Source organism: Danaus plexippus, chromosome 14 (genome assembly GCF_018135715.1).
Source record: "Danaus plexippus chromosome 14, MEX_DaPlex, whole genome shotgun sequence".
Lineage (NCBI taxonomy): Eukaryota > Metazoa > Arthropoda > Insecta > Lepidoptera > Nymphalidae > Danaus > Danaus plexippus.
The window spans coordinates 2,426,354-2,449,565 of record NC_083546.1 but is presented as its reverse complement, the minus strand read 5'-3'; the positions used below and the strand labels follow the sequence as shown (position 1 = coordinate 2,449,565).

The 23,212-nt window shown below is 38.4% G+C and overlaps 1 protein-coding gene across 1 annotated transcript in view; it reads left to right on the top strand.

Moving 5' to 3' along the window:
• The window catches only part of LOC116769810 (lysine-specific demethylase 3A), a 99,182-nt gene extending 76,567 nt beyond the window's left edge, over positions 1 to 22,615 (top strand). Inside the window, 10 exon segments of the mRNA XM_032660999.2 lie at positions 11,307 to 11,763; positions 16,175 to 16,275; positions 16,278 to 16,357; positions 16,465 to 18,633; positions 18,726 to 18,873; positions 19,101 to 19,231; positions 19,529 to 19,620; positions 19,869 to 20,079; positions 20,317 to 20,841; positions 20,946 to 22,615. Of these exon segments, the coding sequence (XP_032516890.2) occupies positions 11,307 to 11,763; positions 16,175 to 16,275; positions 16,278 to 16,357; positions 16,465 to 18,633; positions 18,726 to 18,873; positions 19,101 to 19,231; positions 19,529 to 19,620; positions 19,869 to 20,079; positions 20,317 to 20,841; positions 20,946 to 21,983 (4,952 nt within the window). The 3' untranslated portion in view covers positions 21,984 to 22,615.
• The last annotated feature ends 597 nt before the right edge of the window (positions 22,616 to 23,212 follow it).

Sequence of the window (23,212 nt, the reverse complement as noted above, 5' to 3'; positions counted from 1 at the left end):
TTATTATATAGACAAAATAACAATCACTTTTGCTTTATCTAGAATCGGTGACAAAGAACGGTGTATGTAGTTATTGACGTGGGATGCCTTAATGCCTATACAAAACACTTCACAAAATCTGTTCTCAGCGCAACGTCCAAGTCAAGAACCTCGGCATTTAATTAAATATGAGTTATGAACGCCCACCAGCTTAAGGCAACGACTTCTGCCTTTTGATTAATTAGCTAGAGTCTCACTTAAACTTTGCTCAGAGGCGTTAAGTCTGAATAATAAGATCATACATATTCAGTCTCGCTATAAACATCCGGTTTTAGAAACTATAACAAGTTATCAATAGAAAAGTTCGCTGATTTAAATAACGATCTGTTTCATCATAAGTAGAAACGAATTGAAATGTGTAACCGGTCGTCGGACGTCGTTTGCTGAATTATATAGAACATTATGTGTTTGGTTTATTGACAGTTCATTTTCATATTCAGTCCGCCTCAAAGTCGACGCTTGAAGATATCCTCTGAATAATTTTACCAATTCTCACAATATTTATTCCGGTTCGTAATGTATTACGATCGCTTTCCTGTTTGATAATTAATTTTATATATTTATGAGAAATAACGGCTGTTTTACAATTAGTATGGGAATATTTTTTTTTATTATAGCACAATAAATGTTGTTCTTGTTGTTATGATACGGGAAAATAAATTTTGTGAGACGTTTTCATTTTAAATTTATTATATTTATGATTAAATATAAGACTTAAAAAATATTAAACTTAATATAATACTTAATAATATATGATGTAATAATATTAATAACAGTCCCAATACACTTCGTCATCTTATTTACATATCAATAAATAAATTTATATTATAATGACGAGTTATTTTAAATCTCGTTTCAATTCAGCGAGTCAGTCGTTAAACGTATTTATTTGCAAGCATTATGTTATTTACATTCAGATGTAACCGCGTAATTTAAATATTATTTTCCTTAAACTATTATATTTATCTAACGACATTGTTTTCAAAAACTTTCTTTGATTCGCTATACTTGTTTTTTTATTGCCTTAACCTAACCTAACTGTAAACTGTAAAGTTTCTTTCGATTTAAACTTTGTATGCAATTAAATATGTAAGAGTCGATTTAAAATGATTATAAAACATTTATAGTTTTATTGACTAAACAATTCGTGTATTGAATTCACCGGTTCTTCGATTTGCATTGTGTCAAGGTTCTCGATATACATAATAAGTTGACCTTCAGCATTTTTTATTGTATTTTAATTCGACTTAATTGTTAAACATTTTATTTGCTCACATATATCCCAACAATAACCGTCACAAATCTATCTCCTGTTTATGTAAATTAAAACAGTGTGTGTTCTCCAATTGGGCAGTTCGGTTTATTTAATGTGCAGATAAGCCGTAATGCATTGAGAAAGTGAAGGCGTGTCACGTTTCGTGAATAATATGAAGATGGTGTCCGTTAGTTGCGCAACTCATCTATTGATAAGTGGATTGCGGACAGAATGCCCGTCACGCGCTGATACCCGAGGCGAATAAAAAAAACAAGCGACAAACGATCGATGACCCTTCTAACACGGAGCGGCAAACGGAATAATGCAATGATCTATCGAACCGCCCCGGATCTATTTGAAGTGGTCGCCGATGACCATTACAGTACTGAAATGGTCGAAATGCTGCCACAGTCATTGGGACGTGAAAACGAAACTATCACGATCGTAAATCGCGCTACTGTTAATGTAAAGGAATGTTACCCTACTACAACTCTGGCCTACATTAAACATGTCGATTTTCGCATGATATCGTTGGCCTTGCCGTTTTAACAGAACTGGCATTTAAATCGAATGTATCGCTCGATTTTAACTGGTCCAATTTACGAAACCGGTTCATATTAATCCAACAGTCGCTAGACGAGACGTTTAATGACTCATTACCAGTGTTTTATCAACGCATCGTTTTCAATTTCTCATGTCAGTTGATGGGTGTCAGATGTTTTAATTGTACCTTCGGTGATGTCATAGTAATATTGTCCTGAATACCAATTAATACGTACGTAATCAAGTTCCTACATTAAACATTTCGCTGGAACTTATATATTATTCATTGCGTGATTTTCTGTTTAGTAAATAATATACGCTCGTATTTCCTCTTCCAGTGTTGTTTTTGCGATGTAGCAAAAATTCCAAGAGAACTCTATTATCTTAATCCTAACAAGAATGTTGTTTAAAATGAATATTTATATATCTTTTGTTTCATTGATTTCAATAACTCACACATCACTCACACACAACAATGTACGGTTTTCTTCTGTGCTTGTAAAATGGCGGGGTTCTGGAAAAGGGTTGGCGAACAGGCTTTGTGAACCCCTCGCCGCAAGGAAGCTTGACGTGGCATTTCTATACAATCGTACTATCACCTGTTTGTTAACACCACTCTATAAAATGCCTTATCGACCTTCACATAAGGAACAATATAGCGTGATGAATAAAATTTACTTGACGTTAGTCATCGCCTCGTGTCACATGTAACCTACAAAGTATCGCTCAGCAATAATTTTTTTTTGTTCATATCTGAATAACGACAAAATGTTTGCTCTATTTTAATTAATTATATAAAATTAATTTAATATTCCTATTTCTAAGTATGAGAAACGTTATTATTACTAATAAATATTCATGAAATATAGATAGTTGCTTTCTAAGTGGGATATACGAGTTTCTATTTCTTTGTAATATTATGAAAGGAATCAGCTGCTTGAAGGGTCGTCAGCTTTGAAGGAGCAAATAAGGGATGTCGAGCTTGGGCCCGGGATGTTACCGTTGCCATGGAAACGCTTTGGAGCGGAAGCACCGTTATAAGATTAGAAAGACGAAGATCAAAAACCCAGCTATTTAATCAAAGATAAGAATCCCCATTTATCACACGCAGTATCATATTGATAACATATCTAATTCAATTCCCTTATCGCACTAACACTTTTATATGTAGGACAAACCACGGCAAATATTTCCTTACCGAGATAAAAAGAGAAACGAGAAAATAAATAAAGTGTTAAAAGCGATAACAAATCGTTCGTGATTACAGCAGCGTGCTCACGTAATATATGGGATTCTGTCGTCATAAATAAAAGAATAACTAATCAAAGTTTGTTCTTGGATCTACCTCGATTCATAGGTGACAATGTAAACAGACTGGGGCTATTTGTTACCTGCCTCCCTCTCGCCCCAAACCATCAGTAAAACGACGTAAATTGTAACATTTCCCCTTCTTTCGCAGTTCAATTGACATTTAAAGATATTGATTCGCAAATAAATACCCCTTTTCGTTAATGTTTTTTATAACAACACGTGATAAATAACAGTAAAACTTAATTGTAGCTGTATTTTCTGTATAGTTTATGGTCCTTTATTATGTTTTTAATTGTATATATATATTTGTTGTCCTTTGGATTACTGTTTTTGGGGCTTTTTTAACACTACACGATTTATGTGGCCATTAATATTGGGACGTAATGACAGTATATAAAATGAATCGATCGCGGTAACAAAATATTTTTTTATATGTACATTACATACCATGGATGTGTTTGACCTTAATGTCTTAATACATTTATACATCGACAAGCGAAAGTATATCTCGCAAATGGGTTCCTAGTTCGCAAAAAGATCTTCCACGCCAGCAATAAATATTACCATTGTTCAGTTCTGGTAGCCAAAACTTTAGGTAGTAGCAGTATTTTAAAACGACTACAACTAGATATCCGATAAGGGTATGGTAAAGTGTCGAAATATTGCCTGGCGTTGGTCCAAATTATAGCAATGGCTGCATTTTCTAGAGAAAATCCACGATAACCTACAGTTAGCTGTTAATGGTGAGGCTTGATGTGGGGTGCCTCCACGGAGGGGGCACTGGCTGTATTATATATAACTAGTACGTACGATCGCATTGACGTATTGTTCTCGGAAAGGGATTTTTACGACCGCGAAACAATGTATTTTATGAGGATAAATGCCATTGTTTAGTCATTGAACTGACTTCCATAAATAATGTTATGTATTAAAAGACATTGATTCATTCACTATTATTATTTATTTTGATTAGTAAATATTATTAAAAAAAACAACACCGTGAATTATTTATTATAACGAACATTCGGACATGAAACATGCAGCTACAACCATAAATATGATAGGTAAAAATTATACAAATAAATAACTGACACAAAAAGATATTTAAATTTCGTTCTTGTAAATATAGTTAAATTTTAATTCAAAAATTTCCATGGCTACAAAATTTTGATTAAAACGTCCGGAACACGCTTGTAAATATAACACTAAAAAAAGTTGTTATTCAAATTAGAAAACAACTAGTTTCGCACAAAAACTGATGACATACAGTAAAATGAGAAGCATAATGCCGTTTGCTGACTGCCAATTGACTTTCGATTCCCACACGTAAGTAAATAACGCTGTCACACAAAAAAAAAAACTAAATGCGCGATTGTATTTATGAAATGCGAACGCATCTATTCTTGATAACAGAACAAAAAGTGCAAAGTATAACAATAGAGCGTCAGGAAACACGGCTGCATCGCTCAGCTGTCTGGCGGACGAAAAACTGCAATGAATGAATGAAGACCGATGAACGCATTCTTTTAACGTGCTCATTATGAAGTTTTATATGAAATCCTAAGAGCATAATAGTTGTAGGTTACGCAGCGTGTGCGTTTAGTTTGCGGTCGCTGGCAGACGAGCGCCGGTATGAGGTATTTCATTTCATATTATTACTGGAAGGCACGCTAGGCGGTAGACTTTCATCCATAATGAGAGCCTCGCCGGAGGCCTTCACCGCAACGTATCAGAGCAAAATGGCGGAGCCAGACACCTCTATGATACGCTGTTGTTATCACAACCGTGATTGCTTTGTTACTTTTTCTCCCTTTTCGTTTTCTGAAATTACCACAGCTTATTACACGCTTTCATACGTCTTGTAGTAAAGAACCAGAAATAATTGTAAAACGCGTGTTATTATTCTAGCTCGCATTGGTTTTTAATGATTGTGTGGTCCAACATAATGAACATCGATTCCAAAAGAAAATAATGAATTACTATTATGACATAAATCGTTGATGCGTGTGAGCCTTCTATTGGATTGTTAATTAAATTATAACATAACCCAGTATTACACGCTCTGATTCCTTGTCCGGTAATAATAGTTAACTATTCGGTTTTACACGCGGTCATGCATAGTATTTTGCTTCCAATAATTACGTAGAGCGTGTCACGTCCGAATGGCAACACTCGGATGCAGATATAACCTCTTTTTTGCAGTTATCGACTGCAATGCTTCGTATTAATATTCACGAACTCGATGAGGGCGCCACAAAATGGCGGCCGGTCCGAGTCGTGACCGCCTGGAATCCACGAGTCTGCTCATACCCTCATCAATTATGCATGAATGCGGCTGAACGCCAATGTTTACTCTACATGAGACAACAATTTATTGCGTCGTGGGGCTTATGACATTCGATCGTCATCCGCCCCCGTCTTGTGATAACTGTTAGACTCATTTAAGAAACTGTTACGCATTTTTAAATGCTATCAACACTAACATTATACATATAGATTTTAAATTACACATTAACAAATCTCACTTTAGAACTCATCAAACAAATGGTTATATCAATTCGATGATGCGAGCTTCAAAACTGATTTTTCTATAGTGACAATGATCACATAGAAGTCAAAACGTCTATAAATATAATGTTTTATTGATATTGCGTCACGCGGTGGATCGTCGAATTAATTCAATCGTATCACACTGTCTCAACACGCAGCTGTGTAAACTATAGATAACATTAAATAACTCATTGTTAGTACTGGAGACCGTAGCTGCGTACTAGACTTGTGTTTCATATCATCCCACGTTCCTAGTCTGCTTAAAGCTTTACACGCGTTCTTTGTTTTGTGTTTTGTTTGCATTTTAGTACCTAATGAGGAATTTCTACGTATATAGTTTATATAGTTTCGATGTTTAACGTCAAAATTAATTTGATTTAACAAATTGTACACAAAATTTTTACACGTTACTTGGAATTTACTTAAATATTTAATGTATTTGACACTTGTGATTCAATACATTAGCACTATTTATATACCTTGTAACGTGGTGTATACTGTAGAGGGTCTTTTATCAGCTACAACCAGGTTATCGGCTGTCGTGTTTGTGTTACCAATCTATACTATCTCTATGTGAGTTATCTAAATTCCATCTAAACACAAATAAATTGTCATTATGACAATTTTTAGTGTTAATCACTATAAAATTACTATCTTTTAAAACCTAATTATCGTTCAGTTAATTTCAATATTAATTAAATTGTCAATTTACTCTAAACTGGTTTCAGTTGCAGTATGTGCAAATTACCTGGCACTTGTTATTCTCACGTTAACGCTAACACGATTAGCACAAGGCCAAAACGGATACACGACCTCTTTGGATGTTTCTACAAAAATATGGACGTGTCATTACAAACACTCGCCCGCATACCGAACTGAGAATTAAAAAAAAAACACTGTTTACTATCGTGATTATTTTTATTCATTTATCGCAATAAAAACTTTGTTCATATACATTGGAACTTCGTGATATTGAATATTGAAGTATAAATATAAAAGTAACAAAAATAAAGGCGGATATGAAGCTTTTAGTCAAAACTGAAAGTATTTACGAGTGTCGTATAACGAATATTTGGATGTGTGCCAGGTTTGATCGTTAAATATGTGAAATGCTCCCCGGACCGCGCGTGGTCAACGATCGATGTGTTGTTTATATATTAAATTATTGCTAATACCAACGGCATTTCCCACAGTAATTTATAAGGACGATAAAATATTAGCGGATAAACATTAATTTTTCCTAAAAACACTGCATACTTAATAGTTATATTTTCATTGCAAACAGAAAAAATATATTCATTTTCATAACAAAGGTTTCATATATTTCAATGAAGTAATTTTATTCTTTATTTAAAAATACATTCTTCTATTAACTTAAAAGCATTATATATTAATACAATAATTTAACTATAAAATATTAGCATAGGTAATATTATTGAACATTTATGTTTGGAGCGGTGTACACGATGTATGATTATAGACATCTGCCCTTCCTGTTAGTAGTCAAGTAGTTTGATAGTGGATAAGACCCATGGTATAGTCAGGTGCGCGTTCAGTACGGGGGAGCGTCCCCCCTCACCCCCGGCGCCCTCCCCCTCACCCTCAATCCACCGTCTCACACCCGCATTGCCGTTCACTTGTTGCTACGTTGTGCTATGTCGTGAGACTAGCGCGTAACCCCTCCCCCCTCCCTCACCCCGCGCCCCTCCGACTACCACTTCCCCGCAGCTCAGTTCTTTGTGCGCCATCGAAGTTTGAACACGTCCGTGCTGTGCTATTGAACGTTTTCGATCCATTTTAGCAGTCGTGATCTTTGTATTACACGTACAATATAATTGAGCGTGGCCGACTAGAGTAGTGTGTGTGCAGGTGAACGCCTGGTTGCTTCGATTTTCTGACCGCTTTCAAGGACGCCTGTCAGTGGATTGCCTTTAAATTTAAACCGTCGAGGATACCTTTGCTGTTTGGATATTTTTGTGCTGTGACTTTGAACTTTGGTGTTTTGTTTCCAATTGATTGAAAGAAGTTGTGAGAGATAATTGAAGTGATTTAGTGCAGCTCTCAATTTTTTTTATAACAAACGAATTAGCTGTTTTTGAGTATCGCTTCCGACCAGTGAGTATTTTTAATTATAAAAAAAGAATTTAAACTGAAATATTGTCATAATTAAACGAATCAATATGACTTACTCACCTCTTTCAATTGATCGTAGATATCATACAGACCGTTAATATATAGTAAGTTACATCTTTTGATAGTGTTGTACAATGAGTGTATTGATGCCAAGTCTATGTACTCATGACCGTCATGTCTTATACAAAAAATTAAAGTTATTGACTTAATATTAATGTTTTAAAGAGCTTTCTATGAATCAAGAACTTCTATGTCTTTCTAATTGCTACATACATGCTAAATCCATGTAGTTCTTGAAATACAGGAGACTTAAAATCTTAATAAGGCTCTCAATAAACAGAAATCATTTACTTACAGCTATTGAATATGGTATTATAATATCTTATCGTTTAACTACTTACAGTGTTAGAGAGGGTATTAACAAAGAATTTACTAATAAAGTGTCTATTATAAGTAGCACACGACTTATCTGCATACTTGAAAGTATCATAAAGTTAAAAAAAGTTACGCAATAGCCGCGACAAGTCGCTACTTATGATGCAACGGAAAAAAAACGACAGTACTTTGAAGGTAGTGCATTACAAATAAGACGACACTTTAACTTTGGCCGAAAACGAAAATTTTGTAAGTAACTTTAACTATGAACATTTGGATATGTTGTTTAATTTAACATTGTTCCCATTCGCAATGTTGACCGCTTATATTTCAAGGTTAGGTACAGTATCCTTTGCTATATGATAATAAACTTAACCAATTACGTAATTATTCGAAATCCTGGTCTATTAGCGTTTTATTATAGTCACGTTATATTACATATATAGAAAGCTTTGTCACATTTAATACCCCTATTAACTAGCGGTTATTGCTCGAGTGGAAGTGTTCATTACACGCTCCGAGAAATTGTACGCTTCAGCGCTCTCAACAAATATCTGCTTGGTCAACAAACATGTTTCGATGTCGTACGAACACAATTTAAACTTTTATATACAGTACAGTGCACCAACTGTTTTATAACAAATATTTGACAAATTCAAACTTTATTATACATATCCTTTTAAGTTTCAATGTTGCCACTATAAAAAAAAAATTTGTTGCGTATTTAATGTTTGTTAAGGTGCGGCTTATTTATAGCGTCTGTCACGGCACGAATAAAGATTAATTTGGTATTTACTACTTCAAATTATAATTATTAAAATTAACAATGAGTAATAATAGTTGTCTGAATAAATTCGACTGATGATTTTAACCTTTTGACATTGATATTTCCGCTCTCATAAGAAGTAGTTTATTTAGTGTAACAGTTTATTAGTGAGTTAAATGGTAACATGTTAGTCTTATTCTCGTATCCTGTAATAACGTTTATTTAAAGCAATGATAAATATTTATCGTGTCATAGGAAGTATTTCTAGCTAGGAATGTGACGTTAGAACTATTTATTCCATTAGAGACTTCCATTCTAGTGAACGTAACCTAAATAATGAGTCAGCGTGTTTTATTAACATCGCCATTTTAGCGAAGCTGTCGTGCATTAGTGCAATAGTTGCGTTTACACGATGTCTACCTAATGAATTATTCATGGCGATTTAAATCCGTTGCCGTCTGTCCTGAACGCATGTTCAGTCTAGAGGCTTGCAGTGTCTACTTTTTGTTTCCTTTCTACCTAATGAAAGGCGCGCTCCGCTTGGGCGTTTGTCTTGTCAATCAGACGTTGTCGATGCGCGTTGTCGCACTTCCCACAAGAGTTATTTGTTACCCCATTGTCCTCTGTCTCTGATCACTGAGCCATTGTCTCCACGCTTTTGTTTACAGCCACTCAATAGTGATTTGTTTTGAAGCTAAACAGTTTGTATCTCGAATCTTGTATTATTTTTTCCTAATATCGATCACTTATTGTTATCCAATTGCCCTAACATCTCAAAATTTCTGTGGTTCTGTTAAATCACACTCTTATGCCTGTTCTTGCTATTAAATCTTTTAAATAATTTAAATTTGTTCATATATATTGATATATATTAATATTGAGTTAAAAACACTCGAGATTATCACGAGATCTTATCTTTTAGATAACTTTATCTTTATATATCTGAAACACGATGAATTTTCTGTTATCTTTGTAATAATAATAATTATATATTTAACATACATAGTTGGATAGTGGAAAATTCTTGAAAAGGCGTATTTATATAATAAGTAATTGTTCACGTGTGGAAGGAAAACAGTGCCATGTCATGCGGTGCAATGACGTTAGTAAAACCGGTTCCTCGGCAGCCAATCAAGGCAGGCATTAAACTGAAGAGAAGCATTCTCACCGCAAACCATTTACGGGACGAATGACATTGTTTCACCCTTCACCCGGTTTTATCGTGTTTTTTTTCCGTTTTTATTCATAACGGATAAGTAATTATTGTTATGTAAATAATAATAGCCGTTAACTGTTCTTAATTAACATTCCACTAGTCGCTCGACACGCGAACTTCCTTTTCTGTTTTAAGTTTCGTGTCCATTTTGTTTTACCGACGGCCGTATAATTTATTCTGTTGTTATTATAACACTATCACTGCAGTCAACGCGTTAGCTTCATAATCCTTGTAATGATACGAATATCTGTTTTAATGCGGGATACTTAAAATGTTAATTTTAGTCGTTTTATATGCAAATGTAACCCAGAATACTTTAGAAACTTCGAATACTACTTCGGGTTCACTAATGATGTAATCTGATTTTATTAATAAAATTTTTAACAAAATGTAAGCATTGTTGAATATTTCTTTGAGACTCAAGGTTGGAAAGAATTCATTTGAGACGTATAAGTTGTGTGTGATACATAACGAGATTGTTACCTAACATTGTAATAAATGAAATACGTAGGAAATTTCACATCTGTATAACTTTTGTAAATAATAGTACTAGGTATATAGTTCTGGTTTTTCGCCAAATGTTACATTAATCGTATAATGTTGGCAATATGATCTGTATAGAAGCATGTCTATGTATATTCTGGCGCACGTCCAATCGTTCACGTGTGACACGCGTATATGCAGTTGACAACATATTCACATAATGTTTCTCTCTTTTCATCACAATGTTCTGGGAATTAGATAAACTGCCTGTGTACTGCAGTATGTGGCGGATAAATATAAAGATATTAATACGAATATACGGACGTTTTGATTTCATTGTTTTAATAAATCGCCTCCAAATATCCATCAGCTGTTTTTTCCGCTTGATTATAATTCTGAATTATGACATGTTATGGACGCTGATGTCGGCATGCGACATATTTTCGCGAATGTGTAGGCGGAGTGTGAATGAGCTAATTCTGGCTTCACTCCAAACGTGTTTGGATTTGATCCACATTATAAAGCACTGCTTACGTCAACCTTTAGATAGCTTTGATGTCGAATCTTAGAACAATTTTTATTATTACATCGCTTTAAGTTGACATTATCTAATATATATTTGTCTTTCGTTGCAGGTGCCATCGAAAGTGTAAGTGCAAGTGATGTGGAGATCAATGAGGAAAACAAGTGCATAAAAGAGTGCGCTAAGAGTGTAAAGAGTGTAGGTGAAGTGAAGAGTGAAGTGAGTGCGGGGGCGGATGGTGTTGCCATCGCCGTGGCCTCCGAGGAGGACGACTGTGTGATAGTGTGTGCTCGCGATGCGGACGAGCGGAGCGACTCGGGTGTGAGCGGTGTGCGGTCTGGCGGCTCTGCCAGCTCGGTAGAGGACTGGCGAGGTATGGCTCACGGGTACGGAGGCGGTCCGCCCCCGCCGTTGATGCATCTGCCGCCGCCGCCGCCCACGCTGTACGCCAGCGAGCTGTTGTGGAAGCAGCGTTATCAACCGCCGATACATCCGCCGCTGCACCACGCCATCGCCGACGACTACCTGGCCGCTACCTACGACAGAGAGAGACATGAAAGACTGCTACGGTTAGTTCATTAGTTAGTTCGTTAGTCGTTTAGGTCATTAGTAGTAATAGTTTAATTTTTTAGTTCGACGTTCATACAAAGACATGCGTCGAGTTAATGTGCGGCATATTATACATGTATTTCAGCCGTAGTCAGAAACAAATTCTTATGATCAAGGCTCATGCTAATGATGAGTATGAAAATGAATTGTTGGCTTATTTTCCGTGTTCAGATGCCTTTTCCTCTTATACTGCAATATTTTCTATGAAACTCATGTACGCCATATACAATTTTTACGAGTAAATATTTTTAACTTCTTTGCGTATATAATTACTAGATAGTAATGATTTTGTTTTCTTTTAAATTTCTTGAGTAAATAATTTTCAACGTTGATCAGTTTGATATAAGCTACAGTAATAGTTACATTAAGTAAGTCTAAGGATCGATAGAATTGGTTAAAATATTAACCGAACAGCTGTTGTAGTTTACGTGAACTATTTTATTTATGTTTAAATGCAACATTTATAATACGTTCATGAAATAACCTAGGATAAGAATAAGGATAAGAATTAAGGTGATATGATTAAAATTATTTTTAAAACAATTATCTTAGGCAAATCCTAGATATTTCATTTTATCAATGACCTTGACCGTACCAACTTACAATCGATTCAGCCAGCTCTAACCTTTCACGTGTTTTTAACAGCTTTGACAGACTTTTTTATACTGCTTTCTTTATTTGTCACTTTCGCTTTCATAAGTTTTACGTATATGTGTCCTACATATCACCTCACTCTCACTCTTTGAAAATAAAGAGTAAATTAATAGTTAATAGTCCGAATTTATTAGATTTTTTCAATTACTGACGATTCCAATAAACCATTCTAAACAGATAACAAACGGTGACCAAATCTATCGATATTTCTATTTCATTTTCTTAACATTGTTATTTGTATTATACTTTCAACTTACTCGACTATATTAAAATAACTACGAAAATAATGTTTACTTAAGTAAATAAATCTCAGGCAATTGTTATTATTAAAAAGCTGTAATCAAATATGAAAATGGTACAGACGAGAATACAAACAAAAATAATGCCTTAACATTGTTCAATTATTAAAACTTTTTGATCAATCTGAAATCACCGTTAGCCCCGAGACCTGGTTGGTATGCGCTGCTATTTTTGTTATACATATTTTGTTACAAAATGAGATAACACTTAGTATAGTCGACCCGAAACATCCAATTACAGTTGACAGCGGGCTATTGCAGTGCCCGCGGTGAAAGTTGTTCCATAAAGCTGCAAATAGAACTGGTTTATTGAAATACTGAAATGTCTTTCTTAAAGGTTAGACTGGAATTTGTAAACTTACCTTTTACATAAACATTGTTGAACAAATGACATTCGTTAACGGTATTTCTTTTTTTTGCATATTTTTAATAATTTTCGTGCATTTTTTTTTATCAGACTTTATTTGTCGGCATAACTCTCGAACGTACTTTTCTTTCGTGACTTAATTTTGATCAACTAGAAATTATTAAAACCAACATATCAATTTAAATGTAGGTCACTTTTAATACTTTATATTACGCAAAAAACTTTATATTACGCAAAAAAAATGTAATATACTATACAGGAATTGATCTTTGCTAAATTTTTCTTGCAATCTTGTCTCGGGTCTAGTGTCCTAAAAAAGTGCAAAATAGCCATGTTCTTTTACTGAGTACAGTATTAGAATTATAAATATTTGAACCGTTCACTTTAAACATTAAGTAAAATACTTCTCTTGGTTAAAGCTAATTGAATTCTGTAATTTAAATCAGAAAGCGTTTGTACAAGCGTTGTCTCTTGAAGGCGAACCACAACGAAGAAAATAATGTTAACAGAAAATTAACGATAAACTTTCATTTACTTGATGGTCTTTCTATTTTTACTGTACGATCTAAATAGTCAAAGTTCGGATAAAAATATTTTTCGCTTTGAGATAACCTTTTAGAGGAAAAGTTTAAAATCGCTGAATACTAAGAAATTGCTCCACTTTTCGAAGTCTTTACATATCAAACATTAAAAAATAAATAACTTTGCTATCAACTCACTGAGAAGATAAATAATCTCAAAAACTTATATAGCGTATTCAATAACGAAATTAAATATTTATACATTCAATACTCAAATAAGATCTGTGTGTATAAAAAATAAATTATCTCAATAAGAGTAAAAGCATTGACATTTGGGTCACATTATAACGGACGTGAATGCTAAATATTGAAAACATTCACATATTTTTTTTCAACTTGTATAAGAAGTCATTAGCCATGTAATAAAAAACTCATTGATAACATGTTGATATACAATAAGTCTATGACGAAACCTCTTTACTATCATAATAACGGTATGTGTTAATGTATTATACAGATATATTTTTATATTAATACAAATTTCATATAAGGACAATATATCCTTTGACCTCGTGTCGACCTTGTGTGTGCGACTCGATTACGCTTAAAAGGCTAAATACATTTTATTACCGTTGTATCAGATACGATGTTTACTTGAATAAACAGCTTTTAAATGAACAATAGCCATCGACCGCGGCTAATTCTTAGGAATGTATGAATTGAACCTTTATAGAATTCCCTGAGTTTGCTTTTAGATTCTTTAGCAGAATGACGTCATCCCAATAAATAATAAATCGATTTATTACCATTACAAATAAATTCAAAACAAAACTTTTTCAAGGTCCCGTTGGACATAAATATAATTTTAAGGTGAAGGTTTCAGACAACATAGTGTTGGTTAAATTTCATCAAGGTTGATGACGTCAGAGAAAGTTGTAGTTCAAGGTCGACGCGTCCCGTACTAACTAGCTTCAAATAATAACTAAAATACTGTATACATACCAAATAAAGGATACAAAAAGACCTAAAATGCATAGGTCCTTTAAGATTCCGAACGTACCGTACCTATAAGCAATTTATTTATAAACGAATATGATATTTATTATAATTCTTATACGGTTGAATTATGGTTACATTAAAATAAATATTTATTACGCTGTGTAACAATTTGTCACTCGAGCACAGGTCGAGGTTGCATCAGATGTCAAATCAAAACTTGTGGAATGCTGGTTATAATAAAATGCAAATGAATTCATCATTACCATAATAATTTATATTCGTAAACGGATATATTATCATAGAATTTGAACTTAAAGAACTGGCATTGTAATTGAGACCGATTACATTAAGGAAATATTAAAGTTGATAGCAAACAAGAACCGGTTATTAAAATATATTATGATGTATATTTTTAACTCTTGACTAAACCGGTTCTATAATTCTCGCATTAAAAAAATATCAAATATGGCTACAATAATCACAAGCGACATTTATTGTGGATGGGATCATTTTGGTTATAAAACCATGGAGGTTTGTCGTAATACCTTCTTTGTTATTTCCGTTCGCGTGTGTCACAGTAATAAAGGCTAGTTATTAAAATATTTTTTCATCGAGATATTAAATTATATAAAAAAGGAAAAGTTTATAATTAACAAATTTTACATAAAACTACGACTAAAAAATAATTTAAACAGTTGACTATACTGACTATTGTGCTTTCACTTACCACAAATAAGTTTATACCTAACGAGTTTACTTTCATAATTATTAACAACAAATTGCTTCGACATGAATAATTAAGTTTTTTTTTTTAATAAAGTAAGCAGTTAAGACGGAGAAAACATATTATTTTATATATTTTATATTATAAGAATATGTTTCAATGAAGTGTGTGTTTCGTAGAAGTTAAATGTTAAAATATAAAAGTAGTTTCAGATTGTTTAATTACTTTCATTCATTTTCACAAAGTATTAGCGGACAGGAATGTATGGAGTTTTTATTTGTTTCGGTTTGAAGTTTGATAAATACGAAATACCGTTCGGCTTAAAAGGCCATAATTCAAACTCAGAATTGACGTAAACGTCAATTTGGTTTGAAAGTGTCAAGATTAAAAAAATTACTATTTCCATTAAATTTATTTACTTTCGTTACAGAAACGGTATTTATATCGAGATTATTACCTAAAAGAAAGGATTATATGTAAATTATCTTTTATACTTCATAGAGGAAAATATTTTGTCTCAATTTGTTTCATAGTTCATTTCTTTTATTTAATCAGTATTTAAATATAAAGCGTCTTGACCCACTTTCTTTACAATAACAACAGTCGTTTTGGGAAGTAGGAAAAAGGTTTTCTCTATTAAGTCCTTTCGTCATTTGTCATTACTACAACAATGAAAAAAGAAAAACCTTTGATCCAAATTACATTAGTGGTTCGCTGCTATTATGAAAAAATCTTTTATTATAGCTTCACTCATGATGTAATTGTATTTTTGCTTTCTTTTTCATAAAATGATCATATTCTCTTTAGAGATCGGAGGGAACAGGAGCAACGGGAGATGCTGGAAAAGCAACAGAAAGAAAAAGAAAGGGAACGAGAGCGAGAGAGAGAAAAGCAAGAGAGGGAAGAGAAGGAAGGAGGGATCAAGAAAATGCTGCTTCAAAACTGGTATCAAGGCATTTTGAAGAATCTCTCAGACTAGCCAATCAAAAGGTATGTGACCATTTCTTAATGTTATAGATGCAATGACACAAACTATTTTTTTTTAACAATGTATATAATGTTTTAGTGAAATTTCTAAATGAGTTATTTTATTGCAGCGGGAACGCAGTATGTCTTGGTCGTTACTGAATAGCTTAGCACCGAACCGAGCGGCCGCGGCAGAACACGATCGATTAAGGAACGAGCGCGCGTACTACTCGCCGCCCACGCATCCGTCTGACCGACTGCCGCAGCCGGACTACCAGCACCAGCAGCACTCACAGCACGCGCCGCATTCGCAGCACGCGCCGCGCCATTCTCTCGCCAAATCCGATAAATCATCCCATCCCGTACTACCCAAGGGCGAACCGAACTTCGCTCCGTACAACTATCCCCCGTATAGATACGATAAGATCAAAGAACAGCATCTGCCTGCACCACCACCTTTAGTTCCCGAAAAAAATTCTGTGATAGTCAAACACGATGCCAAACAAATACATTTGGAACAGAAGCATCCGTATCCGAGCAAGCCGAGAAGCGAGCCGACGACGCACTACCTGCCCTCGCGGCCGTACAGGACCGGCCTATCACCACACGCGCCGCCTCACCCACATCCCGCGTTACAGACGACGCCACACGCGGCACTTCCGGCACAGGACAAGAGCAGAAGACTGTACCAGCCTGCGCCGCAACGTTCACCCGCCGCGTATTACCAAGCGCCACCAGTCAAACCGAAAGTATCGAGTCCCGCTCCACCTCACATTTACGGCAAACCGAGCAGCAATTCCCCCGGACCCGCTGCTCATTACACGGTCGCGGTGGAACCTCCTATGCAGCTATCAAAAGTAGATCCTCCCCCAATACCGTACCCTCCACCGTCAGCGTACTCACCGTCGCTGCGGACGCGACCTCCTCCTGTTGCTCATTCACGTACGCCCGAGCCACGACCGCCACTGAGGCCGGCCGGGGACCATGCGAACTCGACCTCTCCATGTCAGACACAACCACTTGACCTGGGAGTAGCGCGAGAGGATCCCGATCGACTATCTCCGAGAAGACGAAGTCCGTTCGATCCGGCACATGCGACGGAGGCTAAGAGACGGCGGTTAGATAGCCCAGCGCCGGAACCTTTGATAGCGGCGGCGGCGAGTGTGGGACGAACGCCTCTAGGCTCTGAACCAGCCCCACAGGCACCGGGGCCACCTTGTGACGTCAGAGTGCCGTCTGCGGACGGAAGTGTGGAGACGCCCGAGAAAGCCGCCGGCGCGTCTCCAGCTCCTCAGATAACGCCGGTGACGAGTCCGGCGCCCGCTACTCCTGTACCTGCCGCGTCATCACCGCCATTAGTGTCATCGCCCGCCAGGTGTCCGCCGCCGACCACGTCCACACCGCCAGCACTGCCCGCGCCGCCCACCACGCCACCCACCACGACGGTCACTGACGGAGACACGCCCGCTAAGGTCGCTTCTCCTAGTCCCAGAGACGGGTCTGCGCCCGTCAGACATCTCGGTAAGAAGGCCTGGCTTCAGAGGCACGAGACGGCGCCCATCGGCGAAGGAGACTGTTCCGGCGGCGGAGGGACCTGCATTACCTTACCCATGACGATCACACGAGTGTCAGAACCAGATGACTCCGGGTCGAACATCGTAGTACCGGTCGCTGCCAAGTCGATCCAACGGGGAGCGAGGAAAACTTCGAAGCCGAGGAAACCCAAGGAAGTGAACGGACGCCTCGACGACGCCGAGGAAGACAGCTCGAGCTCCGAGAGGGAATCCACCTCCCCGCCCAAACGAAAACCACCAAAGGCCAAGAGAAAAAAGGGAACCGTGAAGAAAGCCAGCGACGAACCCAAGAAGAAGAAGGCCTCGGAGAGTGGAAGTGAGAGCGATAAGGAGAGTGACGATAAAGACTCCGACTCTGGAGGAAGCGGCAGTGGCAGCGGCAGTACGTCCAGCAAACGCGGAGGAGGGCGGGCGAGAGGGAGACGGGCGAGGGGTGGCGGGGGCGGGCGGGGTGGCGGGGGCAGGAGGAGAGACGAGCATCCCCGCCGCACGCCATCCGCCGCCAGGGCCAAGCTGTCACCGGACTCGTTCCTACAGAACGGACCATGCTTCGAGGTAGCCCCGCGACTGGCCAAGTGTCGCGAATGTCGCTGGTCCCCGGCGCAGAGGGATAAAGACATGCCGAATATATTCTGCAGGTTCTACGCTTTCAGGAGACTCAAGTTCGCTAAAAACAGACAGCTGGCCATCGCTGGCTTCTCCGATCCTTATAAGGACGCTGAAGAGGTCAATATATACTATACTTTCTAAAATTTTTTGTACGTTAAAATAAAAGTAAAAATAAAATTACGAGTTCTAACCGCAATATTCGTCAACAGGAGGACAAAAAGCTCTGGTTGTCATCGTCGGCCGGAGCAGCTCACTTGGACATCGAAATGAGCTGCTTCTTGTTACGAGAGATCGGTGATCAGTTCTGTGAACTATTACAACAGGAGAAGGAGGCTGAGTCACATCATTTGAATGAAGGTGAGACTTGTATGAACAGGTTAATAAAAAAAAATCAATATTTGTTAAACGAGGCAATTATTATAAGGATATCGCAAAACGTAACTAAGTGGTTCTCGAGTCAAGATACGAACAAACGCATTCACCCCGGAGACAGCGCACTGAACGAAGCAATAACGCGAACATAGAATACAATCAAATAAAATAACATGTACAAATAATGTTAACATATTACGTGTTTGTTACAGACAAGACGATAGCGTGGAAACGCGTAGTACAGGGCGTCAGGGAGATGTGCGATGTTTGTGAGACGACTCTATTCAATTTCCATTGGACCTGCGGCAAGTGCGGCTTCGTCGTCTGCCTCGACTGTTACAAGGTGAGGGCTAGCGAATTAAAGTACAATCTTCATCCTATATACTCTGTAAGTCACTATACTAATTCCTCTGTGTACAAACTCATAGGAAAGATTAGTAGCAGCTGTGTGTATGAAGTCAATCAGTAAAGCGTTACGTCGTTAATAATAGGAACATAATGTCTGCTTTAAATGTTCAGTACGAATTTATTTTCGTTGTTTTCTAATGATAGCTTGAAGTTGAGGAAGAAAAAATTTTTATTAGATGTTTTTATCCGCGTTAATAGAATTAATAGTAATAGTTGTTTAATTATATCACAGTCGCGGACATCGGGCGAGGCGGGCAGTTCACCTTCGGAAACAGCGAACAGTTCCTCAAACACCACCGCCAATGGAGAAAGAGATTCTTTCGGGTGAGTGGACGCCTGTGGATGATCTGTATAATGTCATTGGGACTCAAGTCTCAGACTTTTCCAATGTTTGGTTTTTTGGTCTCACTCTAAAGTAGACTTAATAGATTTTACATAAATATTACATTACACATACTTTTTAATTTTTATATCAAGCGCTTTTATGAACACGAGATCTCTGTGTACTGGCTGGTGGTCGGACTTATGAATAGGGCGTATCGCAAACGTATCACGTGTATGATTTCCCGCAGATGGTTGACGTGTACGTCGGGTGGAGCTCACCCAGCGCGGCGGTTACTGTTGACCCAGATCGCCGCGGGCGGGGCGTTAGCGGCGGCGGCGTCTAGAGCGCACCGTGCTCGAGCAGCCTTCGCGATGCCATGCGCCTGTGGGGACCACAGCGATGTGGACCCCGCCGTCAAAAACACAGCCCGCGCGCTGCTACAAGCCGCTTTGAATAAGGTGAGGCATATAATATAAGGTACTAGACTGCTGGTTAACGTGCTACGGAACATAAATAAATTTATTTAAGAGATCTCAATACCTAATATACGATAGATTTTCGAGACTTGGTGTATTTATGCCAAAAAATCTTAATGTTACGCTACTTTTTACTTCCACGTCCCTTTAAAATTTTAGACTTATTTCATAGAAATTTCATAGCATGTTACATTGCTAACATTTCTCTTCTATCGACAGAACGTCAAAAAGGAAGACGTCAAGGAAGAAAACGCTTCAACGAACGGTTCGTCACCGGTGAAGTCGGAGAACGGGAAGACGAGCTCCTCGGGGGTCAGCTGGTTCACAGACATACCGATGAAGAATGAAACTAAAGACGAGAAGTCCGACACCAGCTCCTCGGACTCCGAGGAAGGCGGGAACTTCTCCACACTACGGGAGCTCCTGATACGACCAGCCCCAGAAGGAGAGGTCCAACCAAAGAAGAAACAGAAGAAAAACAAGAGCGACTTGCTAGATGATGTGATATCCAGTGTTGTCGACGAGAAGAAGGATGACGGAGGTGACGGGAAACCGTTCGCTCTGTCCAACGTGGTGAAGAGATACGACAGAAGCGCCCGCGGGAGAGAAGAAGTACCGATACGAATTATGACGTTGACCGAATCGAAAATACTGTACCCTGATGTACCCCACGCGTGGCTCTGCGACGGAAAACTGTTGCATTTAACGGACCCCATGCATCCCGGGAACTATAAACCTTTCCAGGTAAATGATAGGTTTGATTTAGAAGCACACCATAAGTTTGATTATAATCATTAATGTAAGTCTAGTTGGATAGTTTTACTAAAGGCCATGTTGATTTGTTCCAGGATCAGTGGAAGCGTGGCCAACCGGTTCTAGTGTCGGACGTATCGAGCATCCTGGATAAAGATCTCTGGAGTCCGGAAAGTTTCTCGCGGGACTTCGGCGACACCAGGGTCGACCTCGTGAACTGCGCGTCCGGTCTCGTCGTGCCCAACCAACCGGCGAGGAAGTTTTGGGACGGATTCGAACTGGCGGCTAAGAGGTTAAGAGACGAGAGAGGCGCGCCCATGGTGCTGAAACTCAAAGACTGGCCGCCGGGCGAGGACTTCGCAGAGTTGATGCCGGCGAGGTTCGACGATCTCATGCGTGCGCTCCCCTTGGCGGAGTACACCTCGCGCAACGGAAGACTGAACTTGGCGGCCCGACTGCCCGAGTGTTTCGTTCGACCAGACCTCGGACCTAAGATGTACACGGCCTACGGCGGCGCGGGCGGGACCACCAACCTCCATCTGGATGTGAGTGACGCGGTGAACGTGATGGTGCACGCGAGTGCGCCGGCCGACGCTCCCGAGCGAGCGCGGGAAGCGGCGCGGGCGGCCGAAGACGCCGGGGTCGATGTACTGGCGCGGAGACGGGCGCGAGTGCGACCGCCGGCCGCCTTGTGGCATATATACGCAGCACGCGACGCTGACAAGATCCGCGACTTGCTGGTGAGGGCGGAGCTGGAACGAGGTGCACGGCCGCGAGCGCAGCACGATCCCGTACACGACCAGACGTGGTACTTGGACGCGGCGCTGCGCGAGCGACTGTACCGCGAGTACGGCGTGGAGGGATACGCGATACTGCAATGCCCGGGGGACGCGGTGTTCGTCCCCGCCGGAGCTCCTCACCAGGTCCGCAACCTGCTGGACTGTATCAAGGTGGCCGAGGACTTCGTGTCCCCGGAGAACGTGTCGCGCTGCTTCGAGCTGGCGCAGCAGTTCCGGCGCCTGTCCCGCCAGCACGCCAACAAGGAAGACAAGCTGCAGATCAAGAACATCGTGTACCACGCGGTCAAGGACTCGCTCTGCTGCTTGGAGGACGCCCTCGCGGACGCCGACTGAGACGCTCCTCGCATTGATCTCAACTTCGAACGTAATTAATCGCTAAGTTTCGCATTTAACGTAAGCTTGGGACGGAGTGTGACACGCGCTGTGCGCTGTTCGTGTTTAAGATGTTGTCGCGTGAATTGGATCGGCCGGTTGTGTGTGTAAATGTACTCGCTATGTGATCTTGTCCGGCGCGAGTCGCGTCGGGCCGTGTGCAATGTAAATTAGTCTGAATATGGTGATATCGTCGAGGTGTGGATATGTTTTATGTTCCTTATTCGAAATACAAATAAACGTTCACTCTTCATAAACAAGCTTATTTGTAGTTATAGTGATATGTGTATGTAACGTGTAAATTTTTTAATTCGAATTCCATCGAGTACATATTAAGGAGTCTGTATTTTTAAGTTATTGTATCGAATTAAAAACGTATTCGCTCGAAGCATTGTACATTAAACACGGCGTGTAGATAAGTTTCTCCTATATTAGATTTCTCTATTTAGTTGGTATGTTATAAAGTGAATAGTTAAACGAGATGTGACAATTTTAATTTGTCCGTTTGCTGTACTAGGCGAAAACAAATTTTTTTTTGTACTGTGTATATTATGTATGGTTATAAGTTGGAATAAAAAAAGATGTTTATATTATCGCTGTTTTTTTTTCATAACTTACATGATTTTAAAGGTTTTTTATTTGAGTGACTTTATATAAAATATTAAATCTTTTACCGAAAAGAAACTTAAAAAGTTTGTCCAAGATAACATTCATAGTTAAAGGGGTAAGAATTAGATGAAAAAATATGTATTGAGATTAATATGTATGTTTAGTTTTAACGATTGGAAAATATGTTTTTATATTAGATAAAAAATTAAAGTGTCACCATACCTGATTACATATGACAGTGTTTCGGGGAGATTCTTGTATTGTATATAACGCCACCTATTGGTTGATTCAGTTTGTTTCTCCTTTTTATTCTGCTACTTCGCGACAGATGGCAACACGCAGATTGACATTATTTTTGGACAGCGCCATCTATTCATCCAATAAATATCGGGCTCTTCCCTGGCTAGGGAAAAGTTCAGGTTTCAAGAGTGGAAGCTTCTTTATATAAAGCCTTTTAAATTAGAATAATATTATGTTTTCCTTATTACACGTCCTTTACGATTATTTACTCATTCTAACAATTTTGTATTTTTATTAATCCTTAGCAAGCGTATAACATTTTGCACTATCCAATGTAAACT